The 21774-nt window shown below is 37.2% G+C and overlaps 1 protein-coding gene across 1 annotated transcript in view; it reads right to left on the bottom strand.

Annotated features, from left to right (window-relative positions):
* Positions 1 to 25: 25 nt before the first annotated feature.
* The window catches only part of GABRA6 (gamma-aminobutyric acid type A receptor subunit alpha6), a 44124-nt gene continuing 22375 nt past the window's right edge, over positions 26 to 21774 (bottom strand). The window contains exon 9 of the mRNA XM_036751014.1: positions 26 to 1066. Within this exon, the coding sequence (XP_036606909.1) occupies positions 755 to 1066 (312 nt within the window). The 3' untranslated portion in view covers positions 26 to 754. The remainder of the gene's footprint in view (positions 1067 to 21774) is intronic.

Genomic DNA, 21774 nt, shown 5'->3' with positions numbered 1-21774 from the left:
CAAAAAGGAGACATTTATATGTAAAATATAAGATTTTAATGATTTCATTTTAATCACTACAACTTCAATAATTGTAGGGCATAGTGTGGAGCACATTTTCTTAAGGACAATCTAATAGTATACAGCTGCATTATTTTTTGAATAATGCTTAAGCTATGTACATATGCATACATATTTTATATTGAATGAATAATTCATAGATATACAAATATCATACTTTATTGAGGTAAAAGAGCACAGCAAGGTTAAAAAAAATAATGGTCAGGCTGAATGCTGATTTCACAATGCAAGTGAAAGCCATTCTTAGCCAATATAAAGGTCACCTCCATGCTGATCTTTACCTATTGATAAATATTTAGGGCATATATAATTTTGTTCTTTTGGAAGAGGGCAAAAACTAATGCATTTTAAGGCAATCTTTGGAGGTGTTAACATTTTCATACTCTTTATCTTGTGATTAACAAGGAAAATTAGCCATCAATGATAGACCAAAAAAAAATGCTTTAAATTTCTTATATCTACACTTAAGTATCATTCTAATCTTTCAGAAAATAGCATTTCTCTAGAAAGGTAATTTTTTTCCATCCTTCACATTTTGCTAGTAATATTACTTAGTACATAATTACTTTATGTTATCATTGTGTTTCCAAATTTAATACAATTTTAAAAGCTTGAGTCCCTATGCTATGTTCAATATAAATGGTTGATACATTAAATATAGATACTACCTGTACAGGTTATTTCTTTCTAACAACTATTCAATGCTACTACTCACTTCCATAGTATCTTTAGAAAGGTAAACAATCCAGTATACCAAGTTGAATCCCGCAAATGCCACAGGGAAGAGAATTCTGGAATACTGGTCTATTTTACTTGTGCCACCAATGGCTGGTGGTGGTGGTGGTGGTGGTGGTGGTGGCGGTGGTGGCGGTAGTGACAGTGGCATGTCAGGCATCAACTGTGAGTTGGGTACTCTGGTGAGAACTTTCTTTACCTCAGGTGACTGAAGTTTTGACAGAGTCAGAGAGTTCACTCGCTTCTTCAAATTATAATTGGAATGAGGACACTGTGGAAAGAAAGCACTCAGTGGTTAGTAACATACCTGTCAATACTAGTGACAATTTATTCAGTAGGCATTTATGGAATGCCTTCTTTTTATTTTCAAGGCAATGTGCATGGGGCTATGCTAAGATCTTGCTGTAATAATCAAAACAGTACAAGTAATGCATTAAAAAAAAATGTTCCTTCTATACTTCCCTAGAAAACCAATGAGTTCTTTCTATTGACTTTCTATCACGTCAACTTAGAATGATTCAAATCTGAGGCCTGCTCTCCTGATTGGTAAGTTCCTGGCTGGGATTGCCATTTCATGAGGGGCCTTAGCCATAATGCTTACTTCACTCCTACCTAAATTCACTATTTGGACTGTTCTACCTCCGCACCAGCTGTCTTGACCCAGTAACACCAACTTGCTTATGTACCCAGCTCTCCTTTCCTCCTTTCCAGATTCCCCCTTTATGTTTGGTCTTCCTTTATTATAATGTGAACTCCAGGAGGAACAATCTTGTTTTCTTATTTTTCTATCCACAGTACTTGTCACACAGCAAGTACTTAAATTACCTTTCATCTATCTATCACTTAATCATTCAATTAATCCACAAATATTTATTAGGCAACTCTGACATGGAAAGAGCAGGCTCAGTGAATTGGTAAGCACTAATAAGTTGGCAGCTGATTCCAGATAATGCTAGGAATTTTGAGATTTTAATAGTTCTGTCACTTAGTTCTGTATGTAGTTCTTAGGGACTTGGAAATACCAAGATGGTATGACTGTATGATGAGTTAGGTCTAAAACAACTTCCTAAATTTAGGTTTCGGATATTTTCATTTTAAGGTAAAAGAATTTATGGCCTTTTCCTTCCATGTTCTGATGTCAGTCAGCAAACCTCAAAATTCCCAAAACTGTTAATCCACTAGAATGACTATCTTGGCTCTTGTCTGATTCAAAAATAACTTGGGGCCCCTCTTAGTTTGCTCTCATTCTTTTAGGCAGGAAAAGCAAAATGAACAAGTATTGCCAGTCGTCAAACAAAATATATAATAAAACCCCTCTTAAGCTCACTCATCACAGTAATGAGGTTCTCTCATCAGATCCTTTCTTTTGTATCCATGATAATATCCTAGAACTATATCCTTGAAGAAGACACATCTTCATAATCTGTGAAAGTACAGATTTAAGACTGCAAGAATGTAAGAAGCCAACTATTTTTACAGATGAGGAAATTAAGTCCCAAAAAAGTCTAGCGACTTGCCTAAGGTCACAAAAGAATTAAATGGCAAAGCCATGATTAGAACTCATACTGGTTCATTCTAAATTGAGTGCTTTTTGCAATTGTTCCACATTTTCTCAAAGTCAAACCACTAGATGAATTTAAGAGAAAATGGCTGGGATCACAGAGATTCCTGGAAAGAGGAATATCCTTCAAACAGGAATAGTCTGGACAAATGAAGATACAAAGACAGAGATTGGATTTAAAAGAATCAGAGAATGTTCTACCTATTTTCAGGACATCCCTTAACTACAACACAATAGCAGAAAGTACTCACTCTTAATGAGGAAAATAAAAAAGCAGATTTTAAGCCTATTTTTATAAGAAAATCATAGTTTTCTATCACTTTCCTAAGTATCATAATCTTCCATCTTCATCCCTTGTCCTAATTCTGCTAAATGAATGTTTTGTTCAATGTTACTATGGGACCCTGCTGGGCTGGCACTGGGAGTTTAAATTTGTGTGTATGTGTGTGTGTGTGTGTGTGTGTGATAGAGAGAGGGTCATAGACAGTTCATTTGGAGGAAGGGAACCATGGGACAAGGATTGGAGCCAGGAGGAGGAAGAGGTGGTAAATAGGATTCACACACATTTCCGAGTAAGAGAACAAAGTTTGGCCACTCTCCCTCTCCTGGTGCTAATCACAGCGAAATGATGATTATTGCCCTTTCCCTAAAACTGTACTTAAGTCCAAAGTATTATTTGGCTTTCTTGCCCATATGACCATTAAATTCATCCTTTCTTCCTCTTCTTCTAACTATAGGGGCTGAAATTGCTAAACACCAATTGGATCTTGCTCATTCATTTCAGAGCAGTTTCAGGACTATATTATGCTTCTCTGTTTATTATATTTTCTCCTGAAGTACATTCCTTCAATCTAAGGACAAGCATTGATACTACTATATAATATGGATTCCAATGAATCAGTGAATGATCTGATTTCATTCTCTCTTCCCTCTTCTCTCTCTCTGTCTCCCTTCGTTCCCTTCTTCCCTCCCTGTCTCTCTCTGTCTCTGTCTCTCTCTCTCTCTCTCTCTCTGTCTCTCTCTCTCTCTCTTTCTCTCTCTTGTGCTCTCTCTCTCTCTCTCTCTCTCTCTCTCTCTCTCTCTCTCTCTCTCTCTCTCTCTCTCTCTCTCTCTCTTGTGCTCTCTCTCTCTCTCTCTCTCTTTTTCTTAAAACACAGAGATACCAAGTTCCTGCGTGTTCTAATAACTTCATCATCACCTGCACTGATATTGAGTGCTTCTGGAAGTTCATTGTCTTAACTAAATATAAACCAGTTCTCTCACAAGGCCTTTCCTTTATGTCCATTTCCCTTGACAAATGTGACTCAAGAGGGATGGGGGTCATTTACACAGAGCACTCCCCCATAGGCTTGAGTCAAAAATTCCCAAGAGAACAAAAACTTTGGCTGTCCATTTCTTGCACAGTATAGACCGACCTTTTTATACTGGCATTCAAGGCTTTCAACAATTTAGCTTCATCTTAACAGTTTTCTTCCCCAGTCCCTCCTAAATATGTGCACCCATATCTCCTTCAAATAACCAGTATAATCCACCAACATATTTGTTGAGTGAGATTACCCGTTTGGCTTTTTAAATGTCCTTGTATATTTGATAAGAAAGACTTATTATAATACTTTCCCATAGATTTCTCTTTCTCTTTTAGCATTAATAAAGAATATCCTTTTGTCTCCTGACCCTCAATAGTCTGACATTTTCTTCCAAATCAATAAATCCCAGAAAAACAATTTTAGAAAAACTTCTTTGCTAATCCTGCCATTTCACAGATGAAGGAATAAGCCCTTGAGAAGTTATATGACTTGCCTTGGCTTAACTCTGCTCTCCTGATGCCCATTCTACGTTACTCCCCAAGACACCCAATTCCTTACTTGCTTTGTGATAAAGTTGAATGTGGTATGGTTTTTTTCCCCACTATGAGCAACATGGGCTAACAACCAGATTCTGTATGGTTTGGGCATTTTCCCATCCATGCTGTGAGAATCTCTGTGGTATGTTTGTCCTTTAATGCCCATTTCTCAGCACGCCACTTGAGGCTGGGTTTACCTTACAGCAGGTCTCCCTCACAACACATGTTATACATTCTCCTCACTCTCATAAAATAGACTTGTTTACACACTGGCAGGAGAATTGCCACTTTGCTGCCCTGTGGGATATGTTTCTCACATGGACAGACCCCATGTGACTCTGGCCTGAAACCCAGCAGCCACCGGATAAGTTGGGCACCTCCCTGAGTGTTGGTTGGTCTATAAGAGCAGAAGGGCCTGCAGATTTGGTGACATTTGGACTATAAGTTACAGCAACTGTTATAATTTTTCTCTCTGGACTTTCTTCCTCCTGAAGGCTTTCATTCAATTTACTAAAGAGACTTGGCTGCAATTACAAGCATAGGCTTCAGTGTGAAAGATGAGATTCTCTTTTTGGGGAAATAACAGGCTCTCTGTGGGTGATTCTCTATTCAAAGTATTCTAGCTCATTTTCTCTTAACCATTTCCACAGTGGTGGCTCCTTTTAGTTATTTTGTGCTTATCTGCCTCAGTTAGTGAGTCAAATCATCTCCTTCACAGTTATTTCAGAACGAATTGACTTGCAACATTTTCTAGACTTTGAAGTGATCATCACACATCCTAAAGCACTTCTTGTAGATCTCCTGCATAATCAGCAATATGTGGACATCTTATCTCAGTCAGTGAATGAAAGTGTTTTAAGCTCACTTACTATTTCAATCTGTCTTTGTATTTCCAAATCTTAGCGCAGTGTCTGGCACATAGAAAACATAGAAAACATTTAATTGATTGATTGATTGAAGACACATATGTTCTATATAGTTGGAAGAGCCTTCAAGAAATAAGAACTAGGGCAGAATTACAAACAGTGGATAAAAGTTGCAAAAACGCAAATTTAGGCTTGACATACGTGTAAGGTATTGTTCCTTTGATATGTGGACATTTTGGCTCTTGATAGAAGAAGAAAGAATATTTCTTAAGGGAAAACTGATAAAATCAGCATGAGAAGAAACATGGCCTTTCAGATAAAATATTGAGGAGAAATCCAAATTTTTCTCAGTTCCTGATAGAGAACTACCACTAAGATGAAGGTACTGAATGAAATTAAGGAAGAGTAATGACATTAGTCAGTATGGCTAGAGGGAGTGGTGGTTCTTCACCTCATTTACATGTACCTATTTTAGAGTTTTAAAGGTTATAAGTGAAAACTCTAAAACAAAAATCTTTTGACACTATGGGAAGATAATGCAAAACTGCTGACATCATACCTAACACAAAGGAATAGTTGTTGGCTTTGCATATCATAAGTGAGAGATAGGCAGCTGCTGATTAAGACACATTGATGTGTAGCATAAGAAGTCAGAGTAGAAGCTGTAGGAAAAACCTATGTATGAGCAGAAAAAAAGAAATAGAAACAGAGAAGGAAAGATAGGCTTTAAGTTTGTTTTGCTATGGGAATAGGCTTGGATTTTCTGAAAGACAACTGGATAAAACAGAATCCCCTGTTATTTTCATATCTGAAAATCTTGGCAGTTGTCTGCCTTAAGGGAATTCCTTGTCCCTGAAAGAGCATAACTCTTTTTCAGCACTCTACCAAGGGTGACTGTGTGCTAAAGAGTCTGTCATTGCTTCAATGGCTGAATGTAGCAGAAGAAGGAGGAGAGGGAGGGGGAGGGGAAGAAAGAGGAGAAGGACAGAGAGGCAGGAGGGAAGGAAGAGAGAAGGGAAGGGGGAGGAGGAGAAGGGAGAGAGGGGAGGGAGAGAAGAAGGAAGAGGAGGAAGAAGAGGAGGAAAAGGAGCTTTGCTCAGCAGGAGAGTTTTGACAACCATAACAAGAGCAGAAAGAAGAGAAAAAGGTTTTAGCTAGCAGGTGATGAAAACCAAGGTCTTCAAGCTTACCTTACAACATTATGAATTGCCCTAAGCCCACGAATTTTCCTACCTATATCTCCCAGTCAAGTTTCTGCAAGAGTATGCCTACACTTTCCCATGCACATTGTGTGTGTTGGGAGAATGTGATATGGGCAGTATGGTGGAAATGGTACTGGGTGCTTCAGAGAACAACAAGACCTCAGACCAAGTATAGCCAATCATTTAACTACTGGCATTTTTGATATGAAATATTTATCTAAAAGCCAATGAATTGACATGATATTGGGGGAATTCCATGATGTCTATTTGTATATTGCTTTTGTTGTTGTTTAGTGATTCAGTCATGTCTGACTCTTCATGACCCCATGGACCATAACTTGCCAATACTGTTCATGGGCTTCTCTTGGCAAAGTTACTGGAGTGGTTTGCTATTTTCTTCTCCAGTGGATTAAGGCAAATAGGTTAAGTGACTTACTCAGGGTCATGCAGCCAGTAAGTTTGTGGGGATGGATCTGAACTCAGATCTCCTTGACTCCAGGACCAGTGTTCTACCTACTGAGCTATATAGTTGCTACTACACATGAAAAGAGAAGAAATAAAGAGGTCACATACTTTGGGCTCCCAAATTTTCATTTGAGAGTGAACAAAAGTGTTGGTTGAAGCTGTTTTACCATATTTCAAGAGTAACAAAAACATTTGTCTATGGGACACTTGATCATCTGTCAAGTGTCTATGATGAGCATAAATAGACAAATATGAAGATATCTATGGTTTATACGCCAAATTAGAATGAAAAGAAAAATCATTCTAGAGTCAGAGGGCTCAGATTCAGTATTGACAGTTTACTATCTGTGTGACCTTGTACAATTCTCTGGCTTCCATTTTCTTCATATATAAAATAAGGGGCTTGGAATTTGTAGTCTGCGAAGTCCCTTCCATGCTATATCTCTGATATAATTATCTCAAATTAGGAAGAAGAAGGTTGGGTAAACTCTCCAAACTAAGTGTAATATGGGTCTGGCATATGTACAACTCACCTGGGATGGAGTCTCTCTGTGAAGAGCAATTGGGAACCTGACTCCCTCATACTCTTAATAGCATCTAATGCTTGGAGAGACTGTAGGGCATGGGTGAACAATCTGTAACTTGCTCCATTCAATTAACCACATGGCTTTAATTGGTTTGAGGGAGTATCCACAAAATGCCTTTCAGATTTGGCTACTCCCTCTTTCCTGCTCTTTAACTCATAGCAGTCAGCATAGCATTGATGTCCCAAGGAGCAAGAAGTAATCTGTGAAAGTGGCCTTGGGGACTTCAGAAAAAGTTTTCATTGGAAGTTGTGCTGCAGCTGGACATTTATTTGATGAAACCAGTTCTATGTTAAGATCTGAGTCAAAGACTGAGGTGGTGTAGAGGAGACTATGACTCAAAAGTAATGGTGTGGGGGTAATATTATATGTTTATTTTTGCTATATATTTTAATTCTTTTTTATCCCTTTGTAAAAGCCAATTGATGTTAAGTGGTTCTAATTACTGGTTCCCCAATAAATGGGTAAAACACAATTTGGATCTTGAGTCAAGAGACCTCCTTATCTCTAGCTGCTCAAGTTGAGAGAGTGGAGTCAGAGCATGCATATTAAATATCTAAACATATTCATTTATACTTTGTGAGTACTGTTCAATGGGAATAAAGGTTTTTTTTTTCTTTTTAAGCATAGGAAATTTAGTTCACCATTAAAAAAGCCAAAGATTTTCATATTACTCAGAAGTCTTGTGCCTGTATATGTTGAATTTTCTCTTAAAGAGGGCCATCCAGAAAGCATTAGAAGTTGTGCATATCAAAAAAAAATGAATAAATAAATCCTCCAAAATTTCTTTGTCTTAATAGACAGGAACATCTGGCTATCGTTATTGTAATTTCAACTGCACTTATTAGTAGATGATATACCAGTTTGAACAAAGATCAAAGGAAATATTATATGATTAGGAAACACTGCCTATGATAACAGCATCTACAACCCATCCTTTTAGTCAAGGTACCAGTTTTGAAAAATGGAAATTGACCTACACAAAGATGTTGATTCCAATTATCACTATTTCTTAGCTAAGTTTAACCAATGAAGAACATTCGCTATAACAAAGAGGCAGAAAGGGTTCAAAAACCACCTCCATCAACAAACACTCTATCTCATTGCCAAATAGAGAAACAAGAGAGTATAGGACCTTATAAACTAATGTACAAAAGATTCCTGAGGATAATTACAAAAAAATTTTTAACAGTGTTCCCTCACAAGATAGTAAAAAGCTCTTAAAGGAAAAGTAGGCATAAGTTGCAGCTAAACCAGAACATTCTAAGAGCATTGGAAATGAGACAACTCATAAAAATGAAATGTAAAGCAAAAAAAAAGCAAAACCATAACTCTTCCAGGGGTTCTTTTGGTGGTGTATTCTAATTAACAGTATCATTAAAATCAACACATTTAGTTCTTTTCCACCTTATTACCTTATTTACTATGTGATGAAGTGATAGTGACATTTAAGTATATCAACTCCAGTAGAATGCAAGTTCCTTAAGGAAAGAGGTTGTAATTATTCTTCTCTTTATATGTCCAACATTAAGTGTCTTACACAGAGTAAGTTTGTTGAAATTGTAGAGAAGCCTGAATCAGATCAAATACATATGGAATAAACTTCTGTTGGAAATGCCACAATTTTAAAGGTGCTGAAAGACAGATTTTGAAGATAAAGAGGGGAAGATTCTAAAATAATTATACACAACACGAATGTTAACATCACCTAATAAAGGTAATTGAAATATCAGTACTTACTTATCCAAGTGCTTACATTCTCATTTCTATAAAATCTTTATGAGAATGAGCCCTGCATACGTAAGAGTTTAACTGTTAACAGGTGGATATTCACAAACAAGCTTCTAAAAGAGGACATATTTTCACCATCACAAACCATATGGAGAGACAGAAAATGAAAAGATCTTACTGTCTTATATTGTACCTGTCGTTACTTGATTACAAAAATACATTTGATTCACTAGACAAATGCAATCTTAATAGTTCTTCTTAAATAAGCTATCTTTTATGCTTGGACATTTTATTGAATGATCTATAAATTATCATTACCAAGTAAGACATTAAATAAGGGGATATATGATGGTCAAAGGTTTTCACCAATATCATGGAAAATAATATCCTATGCAAAATCCAAATAAAACATTTTAATCAATTAATGCTATATCATTACATGCAATAAAGAATGCCAAAACACTGTGCTATATCAGGTCAAAGGGTAAAGTTGTTCCTGAAATAGATTCAATATGCAATTCAATAGACTAAGGAAACACTGAGGGGCATTGCAACCATATGGAACAGAGTAAGAAAAGTCATGAGAAATATCAAGAGGGGCAAGGAAAATGGGAAGTAGAGGATCTGCCTAGAACAGCCAGTATAAGCAGCCAGGGACCACTGGGTTGAATCTAATGGACGTATTATTGAGTATCAAGATTTTCCAGTTCTATCTGTTCATGGATAGCATTATGCCGATTATATTGAACCCTAGAACAGTATAAGGGCTATCAATGAGATCCATATTCCTTCAAGTAAGATCATTCTAGCTGTACACATTGTGGAAAAAAAGTTAATGAAAACTTCAGATTGTAAATATTATAGTATGACATGCAATTGAATGAGTCATCCCTTCCTTTAGATCACAAGTATGCATATATACATATATATATATACACATGCATGAATATATATGCATGCATATATACTTTTATATATGTATACATACCTACGTATCTACACACACATGTGTATATGCATATGTAGGTAGGTACATAGGTATGTATAAGTAGGATGTGATGATACATGTCTGTAATCATTGTTACCAGAGAGGTTAAGGTTGATGGCTCACTTGAGCTCAGGAGTTATGAGTTGTGGCAGGGCTAAAACCAATTGGATGTTTGCACTATCAAACATAAATACAGTGATTTCCTGGGAGTGGTAGGCTGCCAGGATGTGACAGAAGGGACAAACAAGGACAGATTGGAAATTGATAGGTCAAAGGGCCAGATGAAGAGACCTGGTTTCAGAAAAATAGAAAAGTATAACGGTATATGTATACCCACATATGATATGCAAATATGTACATATAGAGATGTAAGTATATATGATATGTGTAGATGTCCTAAAAATCTTAGTGCCATTTTAACCTTTAATAACTTGGGAAATGTAAATGATACAAGCTTACAAAAACATTTGAATGGTTTATTATTTATGTTTTTAAAATACCTATAGGTTTCTTATTTCAATTCAACATAACCACTGTCAGCTATATATTGATCTAGTCAATTTTTATTTTGTAAAAACTTATTAGCTGCTGCTCAATCATTCAAAAGATTGCATTTATGACCCTGATCTGAACCCCTAAAAGGAAAAGCCCTGGAATTTCCCATGTGGCCCAGGTCTCTGCTGTTTGCCTGGGGCAACTGGCCCTTCCAAGTTAATTAACTGCGCTTTCATTGTGGCCCTCATTGCCTACCCCAGGCCCCATCCTAGACCACCACTCTTTAATTCTATCTAGAATTAGTCTTCTGTATAAAAGATCCATCTTGCCTCCATTAAATTGCTCAGTTTCAATCAGGCCACATGTCAATAAAAGGGTCACAAATGTTCAGATTCTTAAAAATCTGTCTAATAGCATGGACTCTTAAATCTTGCCCACCCTGACCCATGTTTCACTAAACCTTGTCTTTGACTGATAGGAGGCTTGGGTCAAATTCATTCAAGGCAGGACTTACGTTGCTTGCCTTGCTTGCCCTTGAGTTCGGGGTCCCAACACCCCTAGACCTCAACAACCCTAGACTTAAGATCATCCATAGAATAAAGTTATAAAACATTCATGACAGTGTTGATGTGACTTCAGTAGAAAAAGTTTAATGGAGAAAGAAAAGGTTTCTAAAGTGGCCATGCAATAGGACCTCACCTCCTGATCCACTAGTGTGAGAAAACATCATCCAGAATATTAAATTAAAATTTTAAATATTTAATTCAAAATTCACAAGATTAAATAAATGTGAAATTTAAATAAATTCACAAATAATTTGGGTAAGTCTGTAGCATTTATGTTACAAACTGTGTATATAGAGTATAATTTTGCAGGTAAATGATAAATGGATACATACACACATACATACATAGAAAGTGTATCTGATTCTTCTAATATTATAAGTCTTTCCTATCCTAAAGAACAAGGAGAATATTTGTGCTTTAATGTAGATTTTTCTATCCACATTTTCACTTAGGTCCCCTCATGCTTGGAATTCTTCCTCTTGTCATTTTCTTTCCCTTCCTAGCTTCCCTGGCTTCCTGAATCCCACCTCCTACCGGAAGTCCTTACAGATCACCCTTAATGTTAGTTTCTTCCTTCTATTGATTATCTCTAATTTATCCTATATGTATCTCATCTGTATCCCAAATCACTCTGGCTCTGATCGATTTGCCAACAATAGGTTCCAGCCTAAGCCCCACCTGGTCATTGTTTGGGCCCTGATGGCTCAGAGTGAATGTAAATATCAATTGTTTCTGTTTAGACTAGCAGCCCAAAGAATCTTCTCCTCCTAGATTGACTGATATTTTTTTAAACTAGATAAAAGAGGCCTTTTTTGCCTTATTTCTTATCGAGCCATAAGCATCTGGGGCCCTCTCCAGTCTTCCTAATCTATTTCTTGCCACTAAACCCAGAGGGCTCTGGAGGAGAAAGTGAGGCTGGTGACTTTGCAAAGCCCTCCCGGTAACAACAATGTTGCTAACAGCTGCTGTGGAGGTGAAAGACCAACAGCAACACCAACAACACCAGCACACAGGAGGGCTGCTAGCACAGATTCTTTGACCTGCTTTTCTAAGGAAAGCAACTTAAGGGGTTAACAATCTCACTTTAATTAAACATACATATATCATTCACTTAGTTCAGGGGAACAAGTTAGCACCCTGAACTTCAGAGTAAAAACAAACAGAAACTATATAAACAGAGCAAAATAACACAAATCAGCAGACAGGCTTCTATCTGTCCATAGCAATACATACACAGTTACCAGAGAGAAAAACACCAACATCTGGGTTTTCAAAGCCAGGGTTGCAGGGTGGGGCAGCAGGCCTCCCACAGCTACCCAGAGTCTCATCTGGCCAAATCACCATCACTTTTCCAATGAGTATACCCCCAAAAGCAAAACGCCAACCTCAGAGTTCATATACTCTGTTCAGGACCCTGAGGGCTCAGTACCTGCTTAGCAAAAGAGGTGTGGGAGAGATCTTTAATTACTAGCACCACATCATATACATTGTTTCCAATCAATGACTCTTGATTCAAACAAGGCAAGACTCAAAAACACCTGATTGCCTCAGTGCTGAGAAGCACTCTTGCTTGCCATTACATTTGAAAGCCAAGACTCATCAAAGGTATTTGATTACCTAAGTACTGCGAAGAACTCCAAAACAAAAGACAACAAAAGGTCCCATTTTACTTGTTCAGTTCAAACAAAGGCAAGACTCATTAAAGGCACTTGCTTGCCTTAGCATTCCAAAAGAGAAAACAGTGAAAAAAAAAGTCCTAACCTTCTTACCATTACACTCCCTCACTTAAATCCGATTCACTTGCATCACCTCCCAGACATCATGGTCCTCTTCAAGAAACAGCAATTGTTTGAATGTTATCTCTCCCTTTGGACTTTGAGCTTCTTAATAGTAGGGACTGCATTTTGCCTTTTGACTTTCTTAGTATATCCAATGCTTAGTACAGTGCATGGTACATAGAAGGCAATTAATAAATACTTGGAGGACTAACTGACTTGTGATCTAAGGTGAGGGAGGATAAGAGTCCTGATCCTCTTTACCCACACAGAGGCTTACCAGGAGAGAATAGTATCATGAAAACCCAGAGAAGAAAAAGTTTCAAGGAGGAGAGGATAGTAAAAAGTGTCAAATGCTACACAAAGATCAAGAACAATTAAGACAGATAAAAGATAGTGAGATCTGGCAAGTGGAAACTTTAGAGGAACAATTTCAGTTGAGAGATGAAATTGGAAATCAAATCTCAAAGGATTGAGGAGTAAGGGAAAAGGTGAAGGCAATAAATGTAAACAGTTATGTTTCTTTTTCCTATGACTCCAGCTTAGAAAATAGGAAGATCTGTAAGAGGATAGTTTGAAGAGATAGTAAGGTATAGTAAAGTCCTTAGTTTGTGATGTGGAAGATTTGGTTATGTTTGAAGGTAACAGAGAAAGAATTAGTAAAGTGCTTAGTACAGTGCCTGACACATAGAAAGTACTTAAATTCTTTCTTCTTTCTCTCCCTTCCTTCCTGCCCTCCTTTTTTACTTCCTTCCTTCCTCCCCCCCACTTCCTGCCTTCTTGCCTTCCTTCTTTCTTTCCTTTCTTTCTGCCCTCTTTTTTCCTTCCTTCCTTCCTTCCTTCCTTCCTTCCTTCTTTCCTTCCTTCTTTCCTTCTTTCCTCCCTTCCTGTTTTCTTTCTCCTTCCATTTGCTAGTTAACTGGCCTTTGGATAATGAAGAACTGGCAATAGAAACCCCAAAGGCAAAAATCCCCCCAAACCAATAGATTTTTAAAATGGAAAGAAAAGCCAATTTGTAAACCATTCTTCAATGTTTGAAATTAGGACCTACCTTCTAAAACACAAGGGGAAAGGCTCCAGTCAGTGTTAAAATGGGCTTCTGTCAGAGTGCAGATGAGAGCTCAGCTTGAGGCTGTCACTGTTTGGAGGAGAATGAGCACCTATGGTTTTGAGTATGCAGAGGGCACACCTGCCACTGAGTGCCATCCTGCCATCTATATTTTTAGACAATGCTTGGTTTTGAGTAATGCCATTAAAAAAAAGCATCCTGCATCAAACTAGCCATTAGGACTAACTAATCCCTTAAAGGAAGAAAGAGGCATTTGACCAATGTTTAAAGGATCTTTTTTTAAAAGTTGCTCTATTTATAGAGAAAAATGTATTCAGAAATATGCTGTAATCCCTTAGGTTCAAGGGGTTAAGAGAAAAATTCATTATATTTCCAACCCTCCTTAAAGGGTCCATCTTTAGATTTGACTTGGCAAGGCATTTTGTATTATATCTTCAAAAACAAAAGATCTGGGGTCAGCATAACCCTGGTTCAAATTTTATATCTGCTACTTGTGTGGCCTTAAGCAAATCACATTTCTTTTCTCGGACTAAATTTTCTTATCCTTAAACTGAGAGGAGTAAGATACATGTGTGTGTATATGTATACACATATGTATGTACATATACATACATCCATACAGAAGTACACACAAACCTGTAACACAATAAATTTTTGATGCCGTTTACAAATGAGAAAGTCAAGACACAGAGTTGGAGGGATTTGTGCTCAAGGTTGCAAAGATTATATGAGTCAGAATTATATCAGCCATGTCATCAGCCTTCAAGTACTCTTTCTATTACTGTAAGAGGAAGTGAATTTTTTTTCAAATTACTAGAAAACTTAAATTGAATGGTATTTTTAAGAAAATTTAGTTCTGTTAATTTCAAGTACTGTATTCATTATACACTCAGTTGATGTTCAATAAATGTTAATGGTTATGATATAGGCTATAAACAGACATGGACAAGTAAAATGAGGAAAGTTAATGAGAAAGTTACAATTCACCATAAGCCCACATTATGTGATTTTTATATGCTGAACATAAAAGTCCTGATTCAGTTACTTAGAAAATTTACTTAATAAGAATCATGTATATCATGTTCAATTTCTCCCAACGAATGCAGTAATCTTAAGACTTCACTATCTATTACATAGGCAGCATACTTTTCATAGAAGTAGTTGTTTTTAATAGTTCATTAATAAAGCAGCATGTACTGATAAGATAATGGAACCTGAACTCACATGACCTGGGGGTTCAAGTCTCATTTCTGCCTCCCACTAGTTATCTGAACTTGGACATTATGCTCGCCCAGCCTTAGCATTCTTATCCGTACAATGGAAAAATAACACTTGCTCATACAGCCTCACAGGTTTGTTGCAAATGGTCAAATGAGAAAATGCATGCAGGAGTGCACTGCCATTTATTGCAAAGCACAGTCTTTGTAGATGTGAGGGATTATCAGCATGAAATAGTTCATATCCTGTCAAACTCAGTTGATGTATTAGATATTTTTACTGATTTTTTTCTCTTTCTTTTTTCATCTTTGGTTATAAGAGATGGCTTCATCCTGTGTATCCTTAGACTAGGATGAATATGATTATGCCAGTAAAAGATATCAAGAAGAGTTCCAAAAATGAAAGTGCTTTCTAATTATTGTGCTCAGTAAATGCAAGTTGTTATTATGTCACTGAAGGTATGCTGAGTCTTTTGTGCCAGCTTGATTATCTCAAGAAATGTCATGCTATCATATCCACATAGTTAAGAACACACTGCTAGGGTTTGGTCAGCGTGTTTCAATGTCTAATCAAAAGTTAACCACTTGTTACTCTTTTGTTTTTAAATTAAAGGATCTTAAGTAAATGGTCCAATGTTAGAGCAATTCCATATACTGAAAGTGATTTTTAGGTACACAAATTTATACATATATCCATGCTTACTTAGTAACCAGTTAATCTGGACAAGAACACTCTGAAGGCATTCTTCTCTCTTTCCATTCTAATCCATTTTATGAGATTTCTAGGTTAACCTTCTTAAATCACATCCCTGGTCATGGTACCTTCTTATTTGAAGATTTTCAGTAGTTGCCTCAAATTCTTTCTCACTGCATTCAAGGAATGACATTAAAGCCATGAATTAACCCCAGTCTACCTCTTCAGCTTAGTCTCTTAGTGCTTCTGCTTCATTAACCTCATTCTCCAAACAAGCTGGACAGCTCATGATCTCTGCAGCAAGTCCCATATCTTACTACCTTTGGGGCCTTTGCTCCCAGTGATCCTCTTTTTATCCACCCACTCATACTCCACTTATTTATATCCTACCCATCTTTCAATGCCCAATTCAAATTCAATGTCTGCCAAGATCACCCCTGTACCACTGCCCTTGATACCAACCAATTTTTTCTCCAGTTTGCTTCCATTAAATAATCTCCACCCCCTCTCTAATTTTCAGTTTCTCTTTATCTACTGGTTCCTTCCCCACAGGCTAAAAGCAGCTAGAAATTCTCATTTAAAAAAAGACAACTTTCACATAACATCCCCATTTCCTCAAGATATCCTATATCTTTCAGTCAAAGTCCTGCAGGGGAAGGGTGGGGGGGGGAAATTGACTTGCATTGCCTACATATCATCATCTCCCATTCACCTCTCAATCCACTCTAACCCAGCTTCAAGCCCCACCACTAGATTGAAATAACTCTCCCTAAAATCACAGATAATCTTTTAATTGCCTAATACAGGGGTGGGGAACCTGTGGCTTCTAGGTTCTAGCCTTTCGACTGAGTCCAAGTTCTATAAGACAAATCCTTTTATTAAGGGGATTTGTTCTGTGAAGTTTGATTCAGTCAAAGGGACCCACTTGAGGACCTGGGGGGCCACATGTAGACTTGAGGCCAAAGGCTCCCCACCCCTGGCCTAATATGATGACTTTTACTTGATGTTAGTCCTCCTTGACCTTTCCATAGCATTTGACACTGTTCACCTCCACTATCTCCAGGATATTAGATCATCTCTGGGTCTACAAATTGAAGTAAGCATTCTCAAGCTCTGTTGTTTCTAGATCATCTATATCCAATATCCTATGAATGTGTCTATCCAGGCTGGATCTCTTTCACTTCTCACTTTATTATGTTTCTATTTTCTCACTACCTCTCATTGGGGCAACTCTCATTTCTATGATTTCCAAATCTAAATATCTAATATGAATTTCTCTTTTGAGTTCCAGTCTTACATTACCAACTACCTGCTGGATATCTCAAACCAGATGTCTCATAGTCATTCCACACTCAATAAGTTAACAGTGGAAATCATTATCTTACTTTCCTATATCTACCCTCTTCCTAACTTCCTGTTTGAATAATCCAGCTAGCAGCTTCTGTGGGAGTATAAGATTCACCCACAGCCAGCACCCAGAAGGCTGCCAACAGCACAGGTTCTTCTGACCTGCTTAATTAAGGGAAGCAAGGTGAAGGGGTTGACAAGCTTACTTTTAATTCAGCATTCAAATATCATTCAGTTAGTTCAGGGGAAAAAACCAGCACCCTGAACTTCAAAACAAAAATGCAAACAAATTTCAAACATCAACAGACTTTGTCTGATTCAAATCCCAACACATAGTTACCAGAGTTCAACAAAGTTTCAGCATCCGGGTTTACAAGCTGGAGGGCTCCTTAGCTATGTGTGGAAGATATAACCTTCCAGCAACCTAACTTCACAAATTTGGTGTCATCCTTAACTCTTGACTCTTTTTCATCTGCCATAATCAATAGATTAATTATTGTCTTGCTGATTCTTCTCCTATGAAGATCATATCTTTCTCTTCTTTACTCACATGGCCACCACTCTAGTTTAGGCCCTCATCTCTTTTAGTCTGGACCATTGGATAAGCCTTCTAATTGCTTTTCTTGCCTCCAGTATCTCCCCTCTCCAGTTCATCCTCCACTCAGCTATGAAAGGGATCTTCCTAAAGTGCAATTCTGCCCATGCCACTCTCCTATTCAGTATACTCTGATGGATTGCTATTATCTCAGGGATAAAATTAAAGATCTTGTTTGGGTTTTAAAGTCTTCATAACTTGCCTCCTTCCAACTTTTTCACTCTTTTTACAGCTTACTCTCCTCCATGTATTCTATGACCCAATGGCACAGACCTCCTTGTTGTTCCTCACACAAAACACTTCATCTCTTCACTTCCTGCATTTTCACTGGAAATCTCTCATGCCTGGAATCCTCTCCTTCTTAATTTCACCTCCTGTCTTCTTTGGTTTCCTTCAAGTCTCTGGTAAAATTATACCTTTAGCAAGAAGCCATTCCTGGTCCCTGCCTAATGCTAATGCCTTTCCTCACTGATATCTCCTATTTAGCTTTATATAACTTGTTTATAGTAGTTGTTTGCCTGTTATCTCCTCATTAAATGTGAACTCCTTGAGCTTAAGAACTAGTTAATTTTTTTTTTCTTTCTTAGTGACCCCAACACTTAGCTTAGCTCCTGGTTCATAGTATTTAAGTCAAATCAAGACAATTAGTATTTATTTAGTGCCTACTTTTGAGCAAGCTCTATGCAAAATGCTGGGGATACTACAAAAGGCAAAAATTAATAATATCTTCTGTCAAGGAGTTTGCAGTCTAATAGCAATGAGGCCCAATATGAGAATGACACCAGCATCAGAGGAAAGAAGGGGACATGTAGGAGAGGTATCACAAAGGTAGAAATGAAAAGACTTAACTAATTAAATATGAGAGAAGTGGAGTGTAAGAAAAAGTGAAGAGTCATAGGTTACATATCTGTGTAACTGGAAGGATAGTGGTACCTTGACATTAATGAGAAGTTTGGAAGGGAGCAGTGTTTGGGGTAAAAGTTTATGATTCAGTTTTGGAAATGTCGAGTTTAATAGATCTATAGATAGTTATCTAATAGGCAATTGGAGATATAAGACCGGATATCAGGAGAGAGATTCAGGATAGACAATTATATATGAGAGTAATCTGCATAGAGATTATAATTGAAACTAAGAGAAAAGATGAGAACAACCAGTGAGATAATACTGAGAAAGAAGATAAGAGTGTCTAGGGCAAAGCTTTGGAGGATCCCCATCACTAGTGATTGTAACGTGGATAAAAATCCAACAAAAGACTAAGGAGTAATGAGGTACGTAGGAAGACAACAAGGAGAGAGCAGTGTCAAGAAAAACCTAGAGAAAAGAATTGATTAAGGAGAAGAGGTTAATTGATGGTATAAAATATTTCAGGGATGTCAAGAAAGATGAAGATTGTAAAAAAGCTATTAGATTTGGAGATTAATATTCATATATGATTAACAGATTCTGGTAAACTTGATTTGACAAGATAGATATTCCTAAAGTATAATTAGGACCTTGGGCAAGAAGCTTCAATGGCTCCCAATTTCCTTTAAGACAAAATACAAACTTCTCTGAGACTGAAGACCCTTTACAATTTGGTTCCAACATATCTCTCCACATTGATTACCCATTATTCCCACTTACATATTGGACACTGCAGCCAAACTGGTCTAAATGCTATTCTCACACCTGACATTCTGTCTTCTACTTCTATGCAGTTTGATAGACTATCCCTCATACCTAGAATACTTTTCCTCTTAATTTCCTTTTGACTCAATTCACATTCTTCCTCCTATACAAGACCATTTTTTTGCAGGGGGGAAGGCAGGGCAATTGTGGTTAAATGACTTGTCCAAGGTCACACAACCAGTGTGTCAAATGCCTGAGGCTGGATTTGAACTCAGGTCCTCCTGACTTCAGAGCTGGTACTCTACTCACTGCACGACCTACCTGCCCTACAAGACCATTTTAATCCACTTTAGTGTTAGTGTCCCCTCACCACCCTCAAAATTACTTTGAATTATCATGTATTTTGTATTTCTTTCTCTGTATAAAAGTTGTTTTCCTCAAGTGCTCTTTAAGGTCCTTGAAGGCAGGTACTGTTTCCTTCTTTGTGCGTGTTGGGGTGGGGAGGGGGGAAGGGGTGCGTCAAGGAGTCTTTTATTCCCAGCATCTGGCACCATTTCTCACAATGCTTGCTGAATTGAATTGAATTGAATGAATATTTATTAAGCGCCTACTATGTGCCTGGCACTGTGCTAGGTGTTAGGGATACAAAAAGAAGCAAAAGGCAGTCTTTGCCCTCAAGGAGCTTTGAATCTAATTGAATTAAATAAGTTAAAAGATCATAACTTGATAGATCAAAGATTTCAAGTACTATCAAGGTTTAGAAGTCATTGAAATCAGCTTCTCATTTATAGACAAAGAAAATAAAACAGAGAAAGTTGAATGACTTGCTGAAGTTCACACAAGCACTGAGTGCCAGAGTTAGGATTCAAATGTTCTGAAATCTGACCCAGTGTGTCAGACAAAGAAAACAAGAAAACTTATGATATAGGGCTAGACAGAAACCACAGAGCATCCTGGAAAACTGAGGATGAAAAAAGAATAACTTAATCCAAATGCCTTAAAACAGAAAGATAATTAGAATAGCCCAGGAAGCTCTTCTTTAAGGTGTTCTTTCTGTTATGAACACTAACTTTAAAGAATCACAAAGGATGTTTTAATAACCATTTTCCAGCACAAATCAGTAATAAAAGTGGCAGCCTCTCACGTAATCCCATTTTAAGCATTGGAAAGTCACACTCACATGAAGATTTAGAATTGTTGATGATGTAAGACAACCAAGTGTTTAATGTCAGTTAAACTTCATAACATTAATTTATGATTCCACCAGCAAGCCTACTCAAATAGTGTTGTTTTGATGACAATAGTCATTTTTAAATGTCATGATATTTAGGGGTGGGGGGAATGGCTTTGATTTTATAATATTATTTTGTTTCTTCTTATGTATTTCCATAAAACAAATTATCTGGGTTTTCAGTGAACAAATAAAACAGACATGCTCTGGAAAAGAAATCTAAGTTCATTTCTTATGACTCTGAGGGTGGCAGCTTTCTTTACAATTTAAGTTAACCTTTTAGAAACAAAACTTTTTTCTCCATTTAAAAAAAAATTCTTGAAATGAAACAGGACTGTGAAATGCTCTCATTTCTTTCCAAAAGGGAAAAGGTTATTCATTTTAAAACCAACAGACCAACCAACAAAGAAACAAACAAAACAGAATCATAGAATGCCAGAATATGAAAGAACCTTTAGAAATCATTTAGTCCAATTATCTCATTTTACAGATAAGGTCACTGATGCCCCCAAATGGGGAGTGAATTATCTTCATATGCTTTGAAAGACATTTTTGGTAACTTCGTTAATAATAATAACCCCCAACAAAGTGCAACCATGTTGTGATGGGGTTGGGGTTAGTACGTGGCAATGGAAAATTAGGGGAATTAGAGACGTATGAAAAGAAATTCAGGAGTGTGAAACTATTATACTGGATGTGAAGAACATTCAGCAGCCCTGAAACAAAGGGAAACTTGGGCTCCGAGGATACCAATAAGCGGAGTAGTCCCTTGGCCAATGTGATGCAAATGTCTTTTTGCTATGAGCAAAAGACCCAGACGGTGGCACAAATTGGAAGGACGAAGGTCCACAAAACTGTGGGGATAATCAGCTTGATGTTAAGGAGAATGGAATGAGTTCTAAGACATTATGTTATGCTACCATGAAAATTAAGATTAACTACAAGAAATAATAAGTGCCAATAACTCAACTACTAGAAGTGTTTCAGTGCAGATGATATTGACCACCCATGTAGATTAATTACGAGTGTTCACAAAAAGAGACAAAGACATGAATATTTAAATTTTGTTTACATACTATATAATACTGTATAATAACCATGTAATAAGTACTATATAATAACAAAGTTGGAAACATATC

This window comes from Trichosurus vulpecula, chromosome 3 (genome assembly GCF_011100635.1).
Source record: "Trichosurus vulpecula isolate mTriVul1 chromosome 3, mTriVul1.pri, whole genome shotgun sequence".
In the NCBI taxonomy this organism is placed as follows: domain Eukaryota; kingdom Metazoa; phylum Chordata; class Mammalia; order Diprotodontia; family Phalangeridae; genus Trichosurus; species Trichosurus vulpecula.
Note: the sequence above shows the minus strand (reverse complement) of the source record. Positions and strands in the feature narration are given on the sequence as shown.